This window comes from Scyliorhinus canicula, chromosome 7 (assembly GCF_902713615.1).
Source record: "Scyliorhinus canicula chromosome 7, sScyCan1.1, whole genome shotgun sequence".
In the NCBI taxonomy this organism is placed as follows: domain Eukaryota; kingdom Metazoa; phylum Chordata; class Chondrichthyes; order Carcharhiniformes; family Scyliorhinidae; genus Scyliorhinus; species Scyliorhinus canicula.
Window position 1 is genome coordinate 144,301,605 of NC_052152.1, and position 22,701 is coordinate 144,324,305.

At 46.6% G+C, this 22,701-nt stretch overlaps 1 protein-coding gene across 2 annotated transcripts in view; it reads left to right on the forward strand.

Annotated features, from left to right (window-relative positions):
- LOC119969436 (pleckstrin homology domain-containing family G member 4B-like) overlaps positions 1 to 22,701 on the forward strand; it is a 232,485-nt gene that overhangs the window by 80,944 nt on the left and 128,840 nt on the right. For both annotated transcript variants that reach the window (XM_038803071.1, XM_038803069.1), the window contains exon 2: positions 3,652 to 3,849. In XM_038803071.1, the coding sequence (XP_038658999.1) occupies positions 3,652 to 3,849 (198 nt within the window). The remainder of the gene's footprint in view (positions 1 to 3,651; positions 3,850 to 22,701) is intronic.

Consider the following 22,701-nt stretch of genomic DNA (forward strand, 5'->3'; position numbering starts at 1 on the left):
TTCTAGGATTCTGTGATCTTGATTTTAAAATTTCCACCCTTGTTTTCAAATCCTCCAAAGCCATGTCCCATCTCTGTCATTTCCTCCAGCCCGCCAAACCCTAAGGTATCTGCATTAATTTCATTCTGACCTCTTGAACATCCCCAGCTTTGCTCACTCAGTAATTGATGACTGTGCCTTCAGTTGCCTAGGCCTCAAGCTCTCAAACCCCCCCCCGGACACTTCTCTAACTCGCTTCCATTCCTGAAAAGACCATTTAAAACCTACTTTTTTGAGCATGATTTTAGTCATTAAATGAATATATGGGCCGGGATTCTCTGACTCTGCGCCGGATCGGAGAATCCCCGGGGAAAAGCGCGAATCCCGTCCCGCCGCCCCGACACCGGCTGCCCTATTCTCCGGCACCATTTTACGGGGGCAGGATTCCCGCCACGCCAGTTGGGGGTGGCCCCCGACGATTCTCTGGGCCCCGATAGGCCGAGTGGTCGTAACGTCCTCACACACGGCGGGACCTGGCAGGTAAGTGGGCGGGGGCGGTCCTGGGAGGGACGCGGAGGAATCCAACCCCGGGGAGGGCCCCCACAGTGGCCTGGCCAGCGATTGGGACCAACTGATCTGTGGGCGGGCTGGTTCCGTAGGCGGCCTTCTTTCCTGCGCGCTGGGCCCCTATAGGGCTCCGCCATATTGCCCGGGGGCAGGCGTGGAGAAGGGAATCCCCGCGCATGCGCAGAAATATGCCGGCTGGTATGCACATGTGCGGAAATACGCCAGCCAGTCTGCGCATACGTGAGATCACACTGGCCGTTCCGCGCATGCGCAAACTCGCGCCGGCCCTTCGGTGCCAGCTGGAGCTGTGGGAACCACTCCAGCGTCAACCTAGCCCCCAAGAAATTGGAGAATTCCTCACTTTCGGGGGCTGTTGACGCCGGAGTGGTTGATGCCGGTTTTCCTGCCGGGGTGGGGACATAGCTCCATTTTCAGAGAATCCCGCCCATGGTTTGGTGTGAAATGTTGTTTTATAATATTCATGTAGAGTGCCTTAGGAAACATTATTATAGTGGTACAGTAGTTAGCACTGCTGCCTCACAGTGCAAGGGACCTGTGTTCGATTCCAGCTTTGGGTGACTGGTGTGGAGTTTGTATGTTCTCCCTGTGCCTGTGTGGGTTTCCTCCGGTTGCTCTGGTTTTTCCCACAGTCCAAAGATGTGCAGGTTAGGTGAGGTTACGGGTTACGGGGATGGAACGAGGGAGTGGGCTTAGGTAGGATGCGCTTTTAGAGGGTCAAATAGCTTCCTTCTGCACTGTAGGGATTCAATGGAATTTATGGATTAATGTGCTGTGTAAACAAAAGTTGTTGAGGTCATAACCATTGATTTACAGTTTTCTTACACAAATAGTGGTATAGCAAGGCATTAGAAAGACAAATGGAATTATGGTGCTCATTGGAAGGGGAATGGAATATAAAAATAGGGATGTTTTGCTGCAGGTGTATTGGATGGTAAGACTACATCTGGAGTACTGTCTACATTTTTTTAGTCCCCTTATTTGGATCTCTTTCTTGGGCAGGCCCTCAGGGTCGAGGATGACTTGCTTCCACTCCAGGGAGGTGGGTTCTGCGATGTCTGAATAGTCCGATCCTGGATATGCAGACTCTGCCATAGGCTTGGCAGGTTGTATTTGATGAGGTGGGTGGGTGGAATGTTCTGGATTCTGCGCTCTGTTTCTGCTGTTTCTGCTTGGCCTCCACGTGCTCCATCCTGTGATGCTTGAGGTGATTGGTGCCTTTGCGGATGCTTTTTCTCCAGTTTGTGCTTTCTAAGACAAGTGATTCCAACATGTCGATGAAGGTGTTGCATTTATTCAGGGAAGCTTTCAGAGTGTCCATGTATTGTTTCCTCTGCCCTCCTCGTGATGGCTTGCCATTGCAGAGCTCGGAGTAGAGCACTTAAAAAAGGATATAAATTCATTAGAAACAGTTCAGAAAAGGGTCATTCAATTGACATCTGGGATAGGGATGGTTATCTTATGAATTAAGGTTGGACACATTTGCCCTGTACCCATTGAAGTTCATAAGAATGCGAGGTGATCTTATTAAAACATATAAGATCCTAAGGGCAGAGTGGATTCTGAAAGAACATTTCCCCTTGTGGGAGAGAAGAACTAGGGGACACAATTTAAAAATACCGTATATACTCGCGTAACATGCGACTTTTGAGCACCTAATTTGAAGCCTAAATTTCGGGGGTCGCATGATACGCGAGGTACAAAAATCGCGGGTCTAAATGCTGGCCTAAATTTCGAGGGTCGCATGATACGCGAGATACAAAAATTGCAGGTGTGAAGTGCTGGCCAAGATAAGTCAAATAACATCCAGTAGTCAATGAAACTGTTATACAGGTATTTATTTTTGAACATAATGATATATGAAACAGGAAAACATTGGTTATTTAACATTTATTGAAATGTAAAAACATCATTAAAACAAACTAATGCAGGTAAACTAAAATCCTTCGAATTCGCTTTCATTGTCATCGTCATCGTCAAATAAAGCTTTGAATTCTTCTTCATCGAGGCAGTCGTCATACTGATCATCTTCCAGGTCTTCAATATTTTCATCCTCTTCTCCAGCATCTTCGAATAAAGCATCATCTTCACTTCCATCCAAAGCATTTGCTATTCCACAGCATTTGCTATTCCAAAGCATAAAGTCTTATTTTAGATCGTGTTATTATGTAACCATTTTCCCGATTTTCAGACACCCACTTTGAGACTTCATCTTCTAACTGCGGCCAATGACATTTCGACCCGCGATTTGCGCATTTATAGGAAGGACTTGCCATCAATTGTTCTTTTTGCTTTCTCCAGTTTCGGACACAGCTTTCTCCGACACCAAACAGGTTTCCAGCTTTAACATTGTTGCTTTGTTCCGCTTCGGCAACAACTTGCAGTTTCCATTTGGCTGTATATTTCTTCGCTGATCTTTTCTCCATTTTTGCTAAGGGTCGATAGTGTCACCTGTTAGGTACCGTGACTGTTTATTATCGGGTTTAGTTCCGTGATTACAAACAGCAAAACAGCTGTTTCTCATTCGGCAGTTTTAGGCGGAAAGCTTACCTGAGTTTCAGCTGTCATGTCAAAAAAGTGACTCGCATGATACATGAGGTATACCATAAAAGCATGTTTTTGGGCCGAAAATTTAGGGGTCGCATGATACGCGAGATCGAAGGTTACGCGAGTATATACGGTAAGTAGTCTCTCGTTTAAGATGGAAATTAGGAGAATTATTTCTTTCAGAGCGTCATGAGTCTTTGAAATTCCCTTACCCAGAGACTGTTGGAGGCAGGGTTATTGAATATTTTTAAGACAGGGGTGGATAGATTCTTGACTAACAAAGGGGTGAAAGGTTATGGGAGTAGGCAGAATGTGGAGTTGAAGCCACAATGCAGTCATGATCTTATAGAATGATGGAACATTCTCGAGGCCGACTCCTGCTCCTAAATCATATGTTTTTAATACAAAACCCACTGAAACGTTTCCCTTATGTTCTTCTGTATTACCCGTCTCTTGGTTTTGTCTAAAATTCATAATTGGTCTGTGAAGTTGAGCAATTGTGTTTGGGAGAAGTTGATGATACATATCTCTTTTACTTAGAATTCGCAATCGCTGGACACCTGTATTCAACGCATCCTCTCTGCTTTGTATCCTCCGTTTGACGCCACTGCTCCCACGGTCCTCGGTCAGATCTTCAGGGTCATCGACACAGTGTACAAGGGAGATGGGCTTTGCTGTTTACTGGATTTCCTGATTCCAGCAAAGCGTATCCTGGAGACTGTGCAACAAGAAGCTTGCGTAAGTATGATGAACGACAATGTGCATATCGGTCTGGTTTTTTTTAATCACAAGGAGTGAGAAGACCAAATAATTATTCTGATCTGTTTCTATCTGAACCTGTTTACCGCCTTTTCTGAAGTGTTCTCTTCATAAAAATAATCTGCGTCTCCTGTGCTTTATCATGTTTGGTAGCCCATGCTGTTTAATGCACGACACAACTTGTAGAAATCCTCTACTTATTCACTGCTTAGACCAGAATCTGTCTGCATCAGGCATATTTGGTGGAGTTGCACTGTATGAGCCAAAATGCCATCATGCACTCTATTTAGTTATAAAATAGACTAATTTGAACTAATTTGACAATCAACTGATTCACATGTGCATCGGGCTGGATCATGCCAAGCGCGAACAGCCTTTAATTTTCCGTGATAAAACTATTCATTATTTCAGGACCATTAGAGCTAAGATAATCTTTGTGTCATTTTCTTCATGACTGACTGTTTCTCTAAACCCATATTCCATGTCCCAACATGCGAGGAGCTCTTGAGCTTCCATGTCACTGAAGTTGAGACCAATTATTGAACTGCATTTAATGGCTTCCCTCTCTTTACCTCGACCATCTCTCGCCCTAGCCCTGAATCCACATCATTCTCTAGTTTCACTCCTATTTCTCTGCTTGTACTTTCAACATGTCCGTGGGACCCATTTCCAGCTTCCGTGACCCCAGTTCCACTGTACTGCAGGCCACCCAACCCGACATGTGTGAATCTTAGCAACACCACAAATAATAATAATCTTTATTAGTGTCACAAGTAGGGCAGCACGGTGGCGCAGTGGGTTAGCCCTGCAGCCTCACGGCTCCGAGGTCCCAGGTTCGATCCCGGCTCTGGGTCACTGTCCGTGTGGAGTTTGCGCATTCTCCCCGTGTTTGCGTGGGTTTCGTCCCCACAACCCAAAGATGTGCAGGCTAGGTGGATTGGCCACACTAAATTGCCCCTTAATTGGGAAAAATTAATTGGGTACTCTAAATTTAAAAAAAAATTAGTGTCACAAGTAGGCTTACATTAACACTGCGTGTAAGTTACTGTGAAAACCACTTGGTCGCCACATTCCGGCGCCTGTTCGGGTACACTGAGGCAGAATTCAGAATGTCCAATTCATCTAACAAGCACGTCTTTCGGGACTTGTAGGAGGACACTGGAGTGCTCGGGGGCAACCCACGCAGACACAGGGAGACCGTGCAGACTCTGCAGAGACAGTGACGCAAGTTATCACCCGGGTCCCTACCGCTGTGAAGCAACAGTGCTAACCACTCTGCTACCATGTCGCGCAGGCATTAATCAAAGACATTTTGCATGACAGTTACCTTGGTGCATGATCCTTACTTGTCCTCTTTGGCAATTCTGCAGTCCTGGACATAATTGATCACACCAATCTGATCCAATGCCTCTCCTTTATTGTCCATCTCAGTTCTACCCTCGCTTTGTTCTACCCTTGCCTATCAAATCACCGTCAGATCATCTTCTTCAGCAATGGCTTCACTTATAGACCAACATCGCTACTTCTGGAGTCGCACAAGCATCTATTTATGGCCTTCGTCATCTGCATGCTCCTCTTATGGTGGCATCATGTGTCAGAACATAGAACATACAGTGAAGAAGGAGGCCATTCGGCCCATCAAATCTGCACCGACCCACTTAGCCCTCAATATACCCATAACCCAATAACCCCTCCTAATCTTTTGGTCACTAAGGGCAATTTATCATGACCAATCCACCTAACCTGCACATCTTTGGACTGTGGGAGGAAACCAGAGCGCCCGGAGGAAACCCATGCCGACATGGGGAGAACGTGCAGACTCTGCACAGACAGTGACCCAGCGGGGAATCGAACCTGGGACCTTGGCACTGTGTAGCCACAGTGTTATCCACTTGTGCTACCGGGCTGCCCACTATACATGACAACCCGCTGCCCTACCTCTCCTTAACTTGCTTATTCAATATTAGCCTTGGATGAACCACAAATTCTTCCAGCTAATCCTTGGGAAGACCAATGCCATTGTCTTCATCCCCATCATTAATTCTACACTGTCAACATTGATTATCTCTCCCTCTCCAGACACGGTAGCACAAATGGATAGCACTGTGGCTTCAAAGTGCCAAGGTTCCAAATTCTATTCCCCGCTGGGTCACTGTCTGCGCGGAGTCTGCATGTTCTCCCTGTGTCTGCATGGGATTCCTCCGGGTGCTCCAGTTTCCTCCCACAGTCCAAAAACGTGCATGTTAGGTGGATTGGCCATGATAAATTGCCCTTAGTGACCAAAAAGATAGGTGGGGTTATTGGGTTACGGGGATGGGGTAGAAGTGAGGGCTTAAATGGGTCGGTGCAAACTAGATGGACCGAATGGCCTCCTTCTGCACTGTATGTTCTATGTTCTATTATGACCATGATTAAGGTAGATGGTGGGGGCCCTGCCCAACAGCTGGCAATTTTGGGACAAGCCTGCTTCTGCTGGCAACAGAAGCCATGATGGCATTTTGCAGTGCTCAGGCAACTAGATGTTTGCGGTCATGGCTTCCACTCTCCTGAGGCAGATTTCCTGCATCCAAAAGCTGCTGACCAATCAGATGCAACTGTCCCTAGACCAAGTCAATGATAGAGGCTGGAGAAGCAGGTAAGTGGGGTGGGCAGATGGCTATGGCCAGTCAGGCAGGGGGAGGATCCACTGTGAAGCCGTCTGTGGGGCACAGCATGCCCAACCGAGAACCCTTTCCACCCAAGCCCTCAGTCAGTTACCAGGGTATATCTGACTGCCTTGCCACCTGGTGTGGGCATCTCCCATGAAACGTTCTCCCATTTGCACGTTCTCCCTGTGTCTGCGTGGGTTTCTTCCGGGTGCTCGGGTTTCCTCCCACAATCCATAGATGTAGGGCGGAATTCTCCGCTCCCGGGAAAAATTGGGAGGGCCGTCGTGAACTCGGCCGAGTTTCACGACGGCCACGGAGGCCACTCCTCGCCCCCTATTCTCCCCTCCTTGTGGAGCTCGGAGCGGCACTCCATAACTCTCGGCCGCGTGGGCGTCTCGCCGAGAATGACGCAGCCGGCGCGCCTAATGACGTCAGCCACGCATGCGCAGGTTGGCCGGCTCCAACCCGCACATGCGCGGCTGACGTCACGACGCTGACAGCTTGAACCCGCGCATGCGCGGTGGCCGTCTTTCCCCTCAGCCGCCCCACAAGACATGGCAGCTTGATCTTGTGGGGCGGCGGAGGGGAAATAGTGCGTACCATTGAGATGCCGGCCCGACAATTGGTGGGCACCGATCGCGGGCCTGTCCCCTCCCGAACACAGTCGTGGTGCTCATTCCCCACCAGGCCGCCTACGAGCCCCAAACGGGCATCTCCACACCCGTTTCACGAGGGCAGCGACCAGGTGTGGTTGCCACCGTCGTGAAACGGTCGCGAACGACAGGCCGCTCGGCCCATCTGGGTCGGAAAATCGCCGGTTGCCGTGAAAAACGCCGAGCAGCGATTCTTCCGAGCCCGGGGTGGGGGGGGGGGGGGGGGGGGGGGGGGAGAGAGAGAGAATCGCGGAGGGGCGTGAGGAGGGCGTGAAATTTGTCGGGGGGCCCTCCCACGATTCTCCCACGCGGCGTGGGGAGCGGAGAATCGCGCCTGTAGGGTTAGGTGGATTGGCCGTTTTAAATTGTTCCTTTGTGGCCCGGGATGTGCAGGTTAGGTTATGGGTTACAGGGGATAGGACTAGGTGGCCGGGCGAGTGGGCCAGAGTGGGGTGCTCTTTTGATGGGCCAAAGGGCCTCCTTCCGTACTGTAGGAATTCTATGAAAGCTATTCTATTTTCTGAAACTATACATCGGAAGGTTCTGAGTTCGACTTCCATCCATTTTATACTCCAGTGAAATATTGAAGATGTCTCCATATGTTGAAATATTAAACTGAAGTCTTGTTTGCTTGGTCAGATAAATTTCAGATTGCTTTGAGATTTTGATAGGATAAGGTGCATTATAAATAGAAGCACGGCTATTTTAAATATAGTAAAAGAGTTTTGGGTTACTTGAAGATTCTCATAAATATTTAAACATGCCAAGATTTTAGTGCAGTAAGAAGTCTTACAACACCAGGTTAAAGTCCAACAGGTTTGTTTCAAACACGAGCTTTCGGAGCACGGCTCCTTCTTCAGGTGAATGGAAAGGCTTGTTCCAGAAATGTTTATATAGACACAGTCAGAGATGCCCCGGAATGCGAGCACCTGCAGGCAATCAAATCATCAAAGATGCAGAGAGAGAGGTAACTCCAGGTTAAAGAGGTGTGAATTGTCCCAAGCCAGTTCAGTCGGTAGGCCTCTGCAAGTCCAGGCTTGTTGGTGGGGGCCGAATGTAATGCGACATGAATCCCAGATCCCGGTTGAGTCCGCATTCATGCGTGCGGAACTTAGCTATAAGTTTTTGCTCAGCAATTTTGCGTTGTCGCGTCTCCTGAAGGCCTCCTTGTAGAATGCTGACCCGGAGATCGGAGGCTGAATGTCCTTGACTGCTGAAGTGTTCCCCAACTGGAAGGGAACAGTCCTGCCTGTTGATAGTCGCACGATGCCCGTTTATTCGTTGTCGCAGTGTCTGCATGGTCTCGCCAATGTACCACGCTTCGGGACATCCTTTCCTGCAGCGTATGAGGTAGACTACATTGGTCGAGTCGCACGAGTATGCGCCGCGTACCTGGTGGGTGGTGTTTCCACGTGTAATGGTGGTGTCCATGTCGATGATCTGGCATGTCTTGCAGAGATTACCCTGGCAGGGTTTTGTGGTGTTGTGGTTGCTGTTCTGAAGGCTGGGTAATTTGCTGCAAACAATGGTTTGTTTGAGGTTGCGCGGTTGTTTGAAGGCCAGTAGTGGGGGTGTGGGGATGACCTTGGCAAGATGTCCATCCTCGCTGATGATGTGTTGGAGGCTGCGAAGAAGATGTCGTAGTTTCTCCGCCCCAGGAAAGTACTGGACGACGAAGGGTACTCTGTCAGTGGTGTCCCGTGTTTGTCTTCTGAGGAGGTCGGTGCGGTTTTTTGCTGTGGCGCGGTGGAACTGTCGATCAATGAGTCGAGCGCCATATCCCGTTCGTACGAGGTTTTAGTGCGTCATGAATAATGAGCTACTGAATTAGATCACTGAAGAATTATTATTTAAAGAGGGCTTAATAAATTATTACTTCAGCCGATTCCAAAGCCATGATTTGAGTACATTGCCGCTTACTCTAATCTGTACAGAAATTTAAGGAACAAATTGATTAAATGAGAGGCCTCGAATATCTACTATGGGCGAAATTCTCCGACCCCCCCGGCAGGGTCGGAGAATTGCCCGGGGCCGGCGAAAATTCTGCCCCCGCCGTGGCAGAAATTCTCCGCCACCCGGGAATTGGCGGGGGCGGGAATCACGCCCCACCGATCGGCGAACCCTCTGCGGCGAATCTTCGGCCCGCGATGGGCCGAAGTCCCGCCGCTGAGAGGCCAATCCCGCCGCCGTGGTTTGAACCACCTCTGGTGGAGGCGGGATCGGCGGCGCGAGCGGGACCCCGGGGTCCTGGGGGGGGCGCGGGACGATCGGATCCTGGGGGGTACCCCCACGGTGGCCTGTCCCGCGATCGGGGCCGACCAATCGGCGGGCGGGCCAGTGCCGTGGGGGCACTCTTGTTCTTCCGCCGCCGCCACGGCCTCCACCATGGCAGAGGCGGAAGAGAATCCCCCAGCGCGCATGCACCGGTGGTGACATCAGCGCCAGCTGGCACACCGGCGCATGCGCGAACCAGCGAAGGTCTTTCGGCCAGCCCCGGAGCTGTTGCCGGTTTTGGCGCCAGTCGGCGTGGTGCCAACCGCTCCGGCGCGGGAGGGCTTGGCCCCTAAAGGTGCGGAGAATTCCGCACCTTTGGGGAGGCCCGACGCCGGGACCCCCCGCCCCGCCGGGTAGGGGAGAATCCCGCCCAATATCTGAGAACTTGGAGGAATCTGCAATCACTTTGCCAGCTAAACAATCATTAATTATCGTTTTTTTTAATTCAAAGGAAGTTGAAATTATCTTACAGGGAATGGCTTATAACAACAATGATTCAGTGTGTGCTGTGCATCACAGCGGAAGTTAGAGGATCGGTCTATTCTTTCTTGAAAGTAGGTGAAGCTGCTAATTGATACAATTAAGGAATTTTCAAGATACAGTATCAGCAAGCCTATTTTGCTGATTTGCTGATTGTGATAAGCATGTAAGCATTGTAGATACAGCAGTGTGTTTACCATGGGTTATAAGCATAAAATAAGAGGCACAAGTGCAAGATTAGTATGCCTGAGGTGACTCTAAAGATTAGAAGGCGTAGTAGATGAGTGGAGTGTTTTCCTTAAGATGTCTACGGGTTTTTTTTACTCCCTCTGTATTTTTTCACCTGTTCTGAGAGCTTGCATGTTTGTGTAGGGGTAGTCAGTGACTGATGGGATGGGCATGATGGTGTCTGAAAGTTACAACATGCCAAAATGTGACAGGTTCGATGGATGAGCTGGTCTGTTCCTGTCCTTTTTCATCAGTTTGTGTGTTAGAATAGACTCTCAATGTTGTGCCAATTCAACTCCTTTTTAAAAATTAAAATAAAGGTAAATAGCTGATTACAAATGGGACCAAGGATTAAATGGTTAAACTTAGGCTACGTTAATAATATTATCCATGGAACACAATGGTTTCTATGTTGCTATGAGATGAAGGATATATCATCGATATAAAGCAGCCAAAGTGGATTCAATAGTGGAGATGATGTGGATGTCTGACGTTTCACTTAATTACCTTTGAGGGCTGTGGAGACTCCCTTAAGAATCTTCCATTAGAAGGTTCAGAAAGCTAATAGAGTCAGTTAAATGGACATATGGGATACATCTCCAGTAGAAGGACTAGCTTACAGCACGGTAAAACATTTTTAATGTTTCCCTCTGTCCAGCATTGTGTGATGTTCTGGTAATCCAGGGTTGGGTTGAATTGCAGCTTTCCTGTTGCACAGGAAACCAGCTAATTTCTATCCAGGATTGTTGCACAACCTTGAGTGTTGGATGGAAGAACAGATAATAAATCGACTTTAAAACAGTGCATGCCATCCATTCCAGTCATCTTTGAGCGCCAGGCCCCTGTAACATGAAAATAGATAAATATTTTTGTCAACATAATTAAAATGTTAGATCCTGCATGAAAAAGCATTATCAGCAAGCTGTCACATGATCCATATATATTTATTTACATATCTTCTTAGTCAGTCCCTCGGAGCCAATTCCACACTAAAAATAAGTTATCAGGTGACTGAGTAGTTCAATGCGTGACCTACAGTCTCCTCCACAGATGGGGCAGATGATGGTTGGAGAAGCGGATGAGTGGGGTGCCCAGTGTAGTCATCTCGATATGTGCATGTACACAAGGGGTTAATGTGTAATCAGTAGCACCACATGATCACTAGAGGGCCGGGCTGACAGGGGTATAAAAGACAGCCACATTGGGTCTCTCTCTCTCTCTTGAGTGCACTGTGATCAAAGCAACAGCAGACTAGTTTAGATGGCCAGTGGAGTTACGTATAGTTACCATTCTGAGCAGTCTTTTCGATATTCCCAGGCAACAACTCTGGCTGGAGGCAAAGCAAAAAGAAAAACCCAGAAATGCCCTTATTTGGGAAGCTTAAGCGTTATGATGCGGAGTTAGAGGACTGGCCCCAGTATGCTGAACGCATGCGCCGCTGCTTCTGCGCCAACGACATAGAAGTGATAACAGACATAAAGTAATCCTTTTGACAGCACATGGGGCTCCGACATTTACCATTATTAAGAGTGTAACTTATCCTGCAACCTCTAACACTAAAGCGTTCAACGTAAAGAAATATTACGACCCAAAGCCGTCCGTAATCCTCCAGTATTACGAATTCAACATGGCTGGGAGGACTCTGAGGAACCTGTGACTGAATTCCTGACTAGATTAAGGAAGCTGGCCAAATACTGTGAGTTTGGCCGATTCCTAACTGAGATGATGCGCAACTGGCTAGGATGCGGGATCAGTAATGTCACGATAAAAAAAAATTCTTGGCAGGACACATCCTGTAACTCATAAGGGCTATGGAATTAGCATTATTCTTGGAAAACGCTGAGAAAGGCACCTCAGGACTCCAAGGGATGACGGGAGGAAGGGGGCGGATAGGGAGGGCCCTCGTACAGAAAATCCAGCATTCCAAGGCTCCCACGTACCTCACCCACAACCAACTCAACATACAGCCACGACATCCTGGCACCACAAAAGATGGTTGGATAACCCTAGAAGGACTAGGCAATCCTCTGGACTGCAAGTGTCAGCTGCAAGTGTGGCCAAAAGATACGGCCCAGGCAATGCTTTCCTAATCAGCAGTAGGCATCCCGCCCAGGCCAGAAGCCAATGCCACTTCAGAGCCGGATCTTGCACATCTATCAGCCCGTAGAGGATGAAACGACGTAACTAAAATGCATCGCCACATCTAAGGTGTCCCCGATAAAGATAACACTCTTGGCCAATGGTCATTCCCTAGAAATGGAGGTGAATACGAGAGCTGCCATCTCTATCATCGGGGAACAGACCTTCTAGCATCACAGGATGCACATCTTTCCCTAGGCCTCCCAGCCACCAGGGCCAATTTGGGCCATATACAGGGGATCCTTTGAACATTATGAGGACCACTATAACCCTGATAACCTACGGATAGCAAACGGCCTGACTCGTGCTCATAATTGCACGAGGACCAGGAACCAGCCTCTTGGGCAGAGACTGACTCCAGAGGATCCATCTCGACTGGCTGCATGTTTTTAAACTATGAACCAGTGGACTGTACAAGGTGATTGGCAAATATCCTGAGGTATTCCAAGAAGATCCTGGTAGAAAATAGAATATACACGCCTGCCCTTCAGTGTCTCATCAGCAAGCACTATGTTTTACCACGTTATGGAGAACATTCTCCAAGGGTTACCTCAGGTGGCAGTATTCTTCGACAACGTACTAATCACAGGAGCCAGGGAGAAAGAGCACCTTATAAACCTGGAGAAGGTTTTGAGATGGTTTTCTGGCGCAGGTGTATGTCTCAAATGAGAAAATTGTGTGCCCAGGCAAGCGAAGTGATCTACCTTGGGTATCGAGTTGATGAAAAAGGCCTACATCTCATGGAGGATAAAGTTAAGGCCATTAAGAGGCACCGACCCCACAAAATCAGACAGAATTAAAATCTTTCCATGACCGCATAAAGTACTATGGGAAATTTATCCCAAACTTGGCCACTTTATTGTCACCCCTGCACATACTGTTAAAAAAACACGAGAAGTGGTCATGGGAGGTGCCACAGTATAAAGCCTTTATGGAGGTGAAGCAGCATTACGATCAACAAAAGTCCCGGCTCATTACAACCCAAAGAGAGAACTGGTATTAACATATGGAGTAGGGGCAGTCCTTTCCCATTGCTGGAACGATATGCATCCAGCACCTTGGCAGAGTATAGGAATGAGATAGAGAATCTGGTGAACTGGTGCGACGACAATAATCTCTCCCTCAATGTCAACAAAATGAAGGAGATTGTCATCGACTTCAGGAAGCGTAGTGGAGAACATGCCCCTGTCTACATCAATGGGAACAAAGTAGAAAGGGTCGAGAGCTTCAAGTTTTTAGGTGTCCAGATCAGCAACAACCTGTCCTGGTCCCCCCATGCCGACACTATAGTTAAGAAAGCCCACCAACGATTTTCTCAGAAGACTAACAAAATTTGGCACGTCAGCTACGACTCTCACCAACTTCTACAGATGCACCATAGAAAGCATTCTTTCTTGCTGTATCACAGCTTGGTATGGAGCCTGTTCTGCCCAAGACCACAGAGAATTACAAAAGGTTGTGAATGTAGCCCAATCCATCACGCAAACCAGCCTCCTATTGATCGACTGTCTACAATTCCCGCTGCCTTGGAAAGGCAGCCAGCATAATTAAGGACCCCACGCATCCTGGACATACTCTCTTCCACCTTCTTCCGTCAGGAAAAAGATACTAAAGTTTGAGGTCACGTACCAACCGTCTCAAGAACAGCTTCTTCCCTCCTGCCATTAGACTTTTGAATGGACCTACCTCATATTAAGTGGATGTTTTCTCTACACCTTGCTATAACTGTAACATTATATTCTGCAGTCTCTCCTTCCTTCCCTTTCTACGGTATGCATTCTTTGTACAGCATGCAAGAAACAATACTTTTCACTGTATACTAATACATGTGACAATAAGAAATCAAATTAAATCAAATCGGCAGATGAGGAAAGGGTTGGCTGTTACTTTTGGGGTAATGAAATTCCACCCATATGTCCACAGCCGATATTTCACATTCGTAACAGACCATAAACTCCTGCTGAGCCTTTTCAAAGAGGATCAAGGGATTTTGCCTTTCCTCTCCCCCCCAACCTAATCACCTCGGTTTGTATCCAACATTGTACAGGTTAGGTGAATTGGCCATGCTAAAATTGCACCTTAGTGTCCAAAGATGTGCAGGTTAGGTTGGGTTACGGGGATACTATGGGGAGTGGGCCTAGGTAGGGTACTCTTTCAGAGGGTCGGTGCAGACTCGATGGGCCGAATGGCCTCCTTCTGGACTGTAGGGATTCTATGGAAAGCTCTGGGCCGGATTCTCCGCACCCGCATGCCAAAATCGCAGCCGGTGCAGGGGCGGAGAATTCATGTTCCTGCCAGAAATCAGGACCGATGCAGGTTCACCGATTGTGCGGGCCCCGAAGTACGCCAGAGTACGTTGCGCCACCTGGAACCTACCTGGGGCCATTGGCAGAGGCCAACTCAGCCATTCTCCGCCCCCAACCGGCCAAAGTCCCGACGGCGTGGAGCTATTAATGCGCTCCAGCCGGTCGGGATACTCACTGACGGCTGCGGACTCAGTCCGCGACCACCCTGGTAAGGGGCAGGCGGATCAGAGGCAGCCGGGAGTGTTTGTGCCGGGGTTGAGTGTTGGGGCAGGCGGATCGGGATGTTTTCTTTTGTGGGTCGAGCCCCGCGGTCTGAGACCGCCCGCTGCTGCCGCCTTGCGCATGCGCGGCCTCCGACCTAGAAGTGCGGGGGCCCGTATCTGCAGCAAAAGCTGCAAGATCTACTCCGGGTCCCTGCTAGCCCCCTGCAGGACTTGGAATTCATGTCCCTATGGACCAAGTTTTTCTGGCGTAAAACTACCGTTTTGACGCTGGCGCGGGGACGTAGTCCCAATAATGGAGAATCAAGCTCTATATGTTTCAATAAACATAATTCAATTTTAAATTAACAAGTCATCTGAAATTCTTAACACAGCAATAACTAGCTGAGTGCATATAAGCAGATTAGTAGTAATGATCCTTTTCAGGCTCAAGACAAAATAACTAAAAGCTTTACCTGGAATGTGTGATGACCAGATTGTAAAAGTAATGGAGTTATGATAAATGTCATTCACTTTTTCCTGTTAGCCTTAGTATCTGATCAATAACTGAAGTAAATGCAATTCTTGAGTCTGAGGTATGCACTTTAAATTTTATCAAGTTGAATTTTCTACTTGAATAAAGAAATAGCTCCAGACTCAGGTTTTGTTCAAAATAAGCCTTGACATGTTCGAGGCCAGAATATTCATGCCAATCTAAACAACAGAATCATCATTAAAAGCTGAAAAAGTTCACTGAGTGAAAATTGTTTTGATAATGCAAAATTAATAGGATGTTTAGTACTCTCATGCATCTGTTATTGCTATAGACAAACGTGGCTCATTTTTTACAACAAAGAGGCATGAAAGATATTAAGACTAGTAAAATAGGATATGAAAATGGAGGGAAACTATATCCTCCATCTAAGTTACAGTGTGCATATAGTTAAAGTCAATGCAAATTAAACAGCCGATGTTTCACAAGGGGACGTTTAGGATCTTGGAACAAAAGATTACTTGGCAAGCTCCATCGATAGCTTGTTAAATCGCAGTGTACGATGAAGGTTACATTGAGGGACAATGCATACTGTTACATACATGTGAGGAGGGGTGAAATTACCCCTCTATTTTCCCACTCCAGGTTGATCAATACAGGTTTTTTTTTAGTATATTTAGAGGATTTCCTTCGCCATTCCTGTAAGAGTGTCACAATTTACACTTTATGTTGTAAAGAACTAGCCAGATAGGTTTTCTTAGGTTAAACAAAGAACACGATACGTTTATTACAACCATCATTGATACATGACTTTAATTTGTCTGTACCCACACCCACACCCACCCACACACACACACACACACACACACACACACCAGTACAGATGACAGAATAAGAGGAGAGGCTGGCAGGAATTTTTACAGTTCATGAAAGATAAGGTGAAGGAGTTATAGGGTTATCTGTTTCTTTGTTGGTCATGACGTGATGTTTTTGCAGCTGTTTTGTTGAGTTGTCCTACTGGATGTAGTTGCAGGGAACAGATCTCCACATTTTCTTCTAAAAATATCTTGGTTTGTGGTAGAGTTGCCTTCTTAGATTGGTTACTTTGCAAACTGGACACGGCTTTTCTGAGAGACAGAGACAGACACACAGCGCACAGTTTCAAACCGCCTGGGTTCAGCATGGCATTGACTTTTGTTCATCTTTCTCTTGCTTGGTAAGGGCACTCGAAGTGCCTTCTTGGGTGTATATTCCAGAGAAATTTGACGAATTCATGCCGACTGTAATTATTGTTTCAGAAGCAATTATTGTTTCAGAACAGCAAATAAATCTAATCTCCGATACATTTACAAAGTCTCAGGATGGTACGAATCAACAGGGGATGGGGTCTTCCAATCTTCCCAGGGAGTGAGTGTATATTTTCATTCCACTTGGTGGAATGCGACATTGTGTGCATTGCAGCAGCCTGGCCAGTTTTGACATTGTCTAGAGAAGGTCCGAGTTTTTTTAAAAGTCTAGCCAGGAAAAGACAAAATTAGAAATTGTAATTTCAAAAAGCATATTTTTGGGCGGGCCGGTCGGCTCAATGGGCTAGATAGCTGGTTTATGATGCAGAACAAGGCCAGCAGCACGGGATTAATTCCCGGACCGGCTGAGGTTATTCATGAAGGCCTTACCTTCTGAACCTTGCCCCTCACCTGAGGTGTGGTGATCCTCAGGTTAAATCACCACCAGCCAGCTCTCCCTCTCAAGGGGGAAAGCAGCCTATGGCCATCAGAGACTATAGCAATTTTACCTTGCCTATTGTAACACTGCTCAAAATGGCGTAATGCAAACAAAAACCATATTGCATTGTCATACCAGAAGACAATGTTGCTTTAACTCATCTTTTGAAAACAAAGTGGCAGATAATGGTCCTGTGCGGTCAGAGTCCCTTTTTCCACTTTTCATCTTTACAGCAACATTTTCAGTTCAATTATGGCACAAGCCAAATGTAAGGAAAGTGTACCCACGCATTGTGCTAACAAAGTGCTTCCACAGCATGCAAACAGCCTTCGCTGCAGGCTGTTATTTCCTTTTCTTACAGTCTCTGCATTGCGACCTCTTTAACCGTGCCTGTCAAATTAGTGCCTGACTTGAAATTAGGTTTCCTTTTGTGTAGCAGATGCCTGAATTGATTGACATTGACCCAAGCTAGTTTGAGCATTATGATCCTTAATGTCTAACGGAGGCAAAAAATGTTTAGCTCCAAAGTGAACAACCTACAGATTTATTACCTCCTCTACCATTCACCCTATTTCTTTGTGAACGAGAGGTGGGTGTGTTAGAAAAGCACTTGCGTTCTGGCCCATGACCAGAGGAATGCTGAATGCAGACATTGTTGGTGGGATAGACAGCTGGTCACTTGGAAATGAATTTCAACACTGTTCCTACCCAACATGATGATAATAACTGTGCAGCATCCATATGATTTATTTGTTTTTCTATCGATGCACCACAGAAATATAATTGTTTATCGCGAATGTTCAGTCCAAGCCACTCTCAACTGTAGCAAAGTGAGAGTTTATTTGCCATTCTGTTGGAAAGACGCCTCACTTCTTCTTGGAGAGTCTGAATCCATGACTGTGATTCGGAACGTTGCCATTTATTTCCAAAACACAGAATTGAAAAGTATTGCTCGAAATGATTCTTCAGTCTTGGCAGTAATTTTTAATGACTGAATATTAGCTCTCCATTTTCCCCTCTGGAAGCCAATACATTTTAGCTTGTGACAGTGAGTTCATGCTTGCCGAAATGTTACAGATTAACAGAACTTTGTATCGTGTGCAAGATAAAACGAGCATTGCATCTGCATGCTAATTCTGCTCAAACTCTAATCTGTTGGGCACATTTAGCACTGCGGTCTGTTGAACTGTGCCAGGAGCCCACATTGGCACAAACCCACCTCAAACCTTCTGGCTTCTGATGAAGGTTCCATTTATATTATCGGCTTTCTTTTTCTTGTTTTGACCCTGATGATTCTGCGCTGCGTTTCCAGAACATTCTGGTTTTGTTGCTCTATTTCAGGATCCCAATCCTTTACTCTCAGATCTCAACCAGTCTAGAGAGTGCGGGCCACAAAATGAGAATTTGGCTTTAAATCCCAACAACAACAACTTGTACATTTTGTGCCTTTATTGTAATAAAACACTGAGCCACAAAAGGAGACATTAAGGCAGATTAAAAGCTGAGTCAAAGAGGAAAGTTTGAAGTAACCTATGTTGCCCTCTGGTAGCAGAAGCTCATATTTTTACAAATTCACCAAATCGGCTATCTGAATATACGACTAAAAGTATTATTTTAGCAGAAGGCACAGATATTTGGATACAATGCTTTATCTTGCCACAGTGTAGCTTGATTCGGAATAGGAAAAATGGCAACAGATGGTGGATTTGCACTAACAATTCTACAGCGCAATTGCTTATTCAATTTCAGGGCTGCGTTATTTATGGAGATCCCTCTCTTGAAACCATTTTTCTGCGAACTCAGAGGAGATTTATTTCAGTCAGGCAATCATCATAAACAAACTGGCCACAAATGCCACAAGACTCTACTATTATGTGTTCCCTCTGTTAGTTCCTGTGGTTGTCTGTCCATTGTCTGTCTTAAATTTGTGTCCTCTTTTACTTAACGTCTCACAGCATGTCATTTCAGATTTGATCTTCTGTCTGGTCTTGTTTGCAATTGTGAGAAAAGTGCTCAGAATGTGGAGCTCACTTTCTCTTGAGGCAAGAAGCATAGATGCATTTAAGAGGAATCTACATAGGCACATTATCAGCACAGGAGGAGGCAGGGCCGGCTCAAGGTACCGGCAACTCGGGCAGTCGCCCGGGGCGCCATGTGCTAGGGGGCGCCATCCGAGACCCGGTGCCGCGTAAAAGACTCGGGTCCCGCGCATGCGCAGTTGGGCCGGTGCCAACCAGCACATGCGCGGTGGCCGCCCTCCCCCAGGCCGCCCCGCACAAACATGGCGGATGGCCACATGGCCACAGGCATAGAAGCTACAATTTCAGAGGCTTGAATTCGTCCGTGCTCCTTTAGCGAAAAATATTAGACAGGTAATGTTAATATATATCCAGAGCATAGATACAGCAACTAAAATTCATGTACCACTACCAGACAGGTCGCAGCAGCTCAGGATCAATGTCAACCCGACCCCCCCCCCCCGACCCGACCCCCCCCCTGACCCGACCCCCCCGACCTCCCCCAACCCCCCCCCCCCGACCCCGACCCACCCCCCCCCGACCCCCCCCCGAAGGGCGCCGAAGTTCAGCTTGCCTGGGGCGCCAGCAACCCTAGGGCCGGCGCTGGGAGGAGGCAATGGCATAGTTGTATTATCGTTGGACTTGTAATCCAGAGACCCAGGGTACTGCTCTGGGGGCCCAGGTTCGAATTGCAAATGCTGAACTGGGAAATCATGTTCTGTCATCCCAGGAATCAGTCAGTAAGCCTTCGCTGATCTCCCACTAGAGCAAGAATATTCTTCCTCAGATAAGGAGACCAAAACTGCACACAGTATTTCAGGTACCTCACCAAAGCCCTGTACAATTTCAGCAAGACATCCCTGATCCTGTAGTTGAATTCTCTCGCTATGAAGGTCAACATGACATTTGCCGTTCTTACCGCCTGCTGTATCTGCGTGCTTACCTTCAGCGATTGGTGTTTCAGGACACCCAGCTCTTGTTGCACATTCCCCTCTCCTAATTTATGGCCATTCTTTTTTTTAGGGGCAAGGTAATTAAATGCTATACATCTATCTGCAAGTGAAAGTCTACTTCCAAAATAGCCAATTTGACACATCCCTTAATACTGCCTGCTGCCTTCACTGTTGATTGTTCTGTTCCCCTAGCTTTGGCCCCATTACATGGTGGAACATGAGGGGCTGGATTGTTGCAGTCAGGAGGACTTGGAAGTTTTTTTAAAAATGGCAGGAAGAACCCGATTCCAGGATTCCCTACCCCATTCACCGAGTTTCTGATTTTAGGGAGTGCCTTTTAAGGGTGCGGGCTGGTTTGGTCAGTGAGCCTGCATCCTGCACTGCCGACCTTGCCAGCTCCATCACAGGGGTAGGCATGTTCTAGTCTTCCGCATTGAGTTAGGCATTTTTTAATGAGTCATTGTTTACAGCATCTCAAAGGCATCACAATCTGTAGTCTGCAGGAGCAAACATTTGGAAGGTTAAGCTCAAAAAGTTTTCATTATTGCTAAGATATGCTTGCTGCCCACACCCAGTGGCCCCTCATGTCCCCTTTGCAAAACTACAGCTCCTCCATGTCCATTGCGCCACTATACATTGCATGGAGGAAATGAACCCCATAGTGACAATAGAATGTGTAAAAAAAAGTCATTCATTAATAACTTTCCAATTTCTTTAAAAAAAAACACATTTTAACTACAACTTAATATGTGTCCATCATCCAACACTTTTAAAGTATCAATATCTGGAACTGAAAGTTCTTGAAATCTCTTTATCTTGACTAAGCAAATATTGTTAAATTGACAGTATAGATCAAAGAGCCTAGCTGTCAATCCATCAATGTTTTCCATGGGTTGGGTGTGTAAAGTAAGGAGGTAGGTTGGGTGAGGTGTTGCTCAGGAGACAGGATGTTTAAGGGGTTGGTGTGGGTGAGGGAATAGGATGGCGATTGGGTTTGGTGTTGATGTTGAGTCGGGGGAGGGCTAGTTAGGTCCTGTTGGGTGTCAGGTGGTAATCAGCATGGAGCTGTGGGGTCAGAGGGGGAGTCAGTGTGAGGCAGGGCATTGGGGGGGGGGGGGAGAGTCAAGAGGTTGAGGGTGGAGGTGAGAGGGTGGTAGTTGGTTGTATAGTTACCCAGGAGTTAGTCTAGGACTTTTCTGTCCAACATTTCCTGGTTAACTATTCAAGTAAGTAAGTCAGAACAGTCCAAAGTCTCTGAGTCTAACTCAGATTTGTAGACTTCTTTGTGGAGTCCTAGCGATCAGTGGAACTACCCATAAGAAGTTCAATGTACTTGGGCAACCTTCTTGGAAACATTGCACTGAGACTTCCAAGGGCCCCCATGGTGCATCTTGGGAGGTAGGTCCCGTCTCTAACTATCTGAAGACCAGAAGAACTTGGTCAATATTTCAAGTTTCTGCTCAACCTCATTTACAAAAACACAAATCTTCCGCGAGATATTGGCAGCATAATAGAATGAAATTGTTTCCTGCGTCTTTGGAGTAAATCTATTTCTTGATATCTTTATGCGAAGTAACCAGGAGCAATTTAATAAGCACATCCAGAAATGGGTTTAACACAATAATTTAGTGAGCATGACTAGTTTACGGAAACATTGAAAATGACTTAAAACCAATTAAACTGCTGTAGAATTATCAGTTTCTTAGCAAATTAAATATTTTAAAATATTTTTAAAAATATTTTTAATCAAGTCAAAATATCATTGTACAAAATATCAATGGAACAACCAAAGAGCAACAACAAACCATCACACCAACCCACCTAACAACCCCAACCATCCAGCCATTCTGATACCGGCCCGGTCCCCAATCACGTTCCGCCTTCCCCTTTTTTTCGTTTTTTTGTTCTAAATTTAGAATACCCAATTCATTTTTTTCCAATTAAGGGGCAATTTGGCATGGCCAATCCACCTAACCTGCATATCTTTTTGGGTCGTGGGGGCGAAACCCACGCAAACACGAGGAGAATGTACAAACTCCACATGTACAGTTGGCATGTGAGAGTATCTTTAAGAAATGGGTGTTTATCAGTGATGTCAGAGTGTGGGTGGAGCTAGACTGTCTGTCTGCTTTTACTTTCACTTTGCGCTCGCAGCTGCAGGGCCTGTTTAGTCCCATTATAGATTTGGAAAAGCTGCAGTCGCAGCAAGATGTGTATGAATCTCCGCAAGCTTATGAATGTTCATTTGGTGATTTAAAAGTGATAACTATTCTCAATAGCGAAGTTAATCCTGATGTCTTTCTGTAAAAAGGGTTATTTTTCTCTTATGGATGTTGCAAGGAAAGATTAAGAGTTACTTAGAGAGTACTGTACTCTTTGGGGGATTTATTGGTATTGATAGTTGTTAAGACGTTTACTGTGGGTTTGTAAAGTGTTAACTGGTTTCATAAATAAACAGTGTTTTAATTTAACGGTACTGTAGATTTCTGTTGCATCACACAAGCAGAGTGGGCCCATGTGCTCCCCATAACCACAATCTATTCAAAGTTGTGGGTCAGCTGAACTCAATGATACACTTTGGGGTTCTCTAAACCCGGGCCCATAACACAGTGACCCAGAACTGGGATCGAACCTGGGACATCGGCGCCACTTTACCCGTCCCCCGAAAGTCCCCTCCTCACTGACCCCTCAATCCTATGCACCACATTAAACTT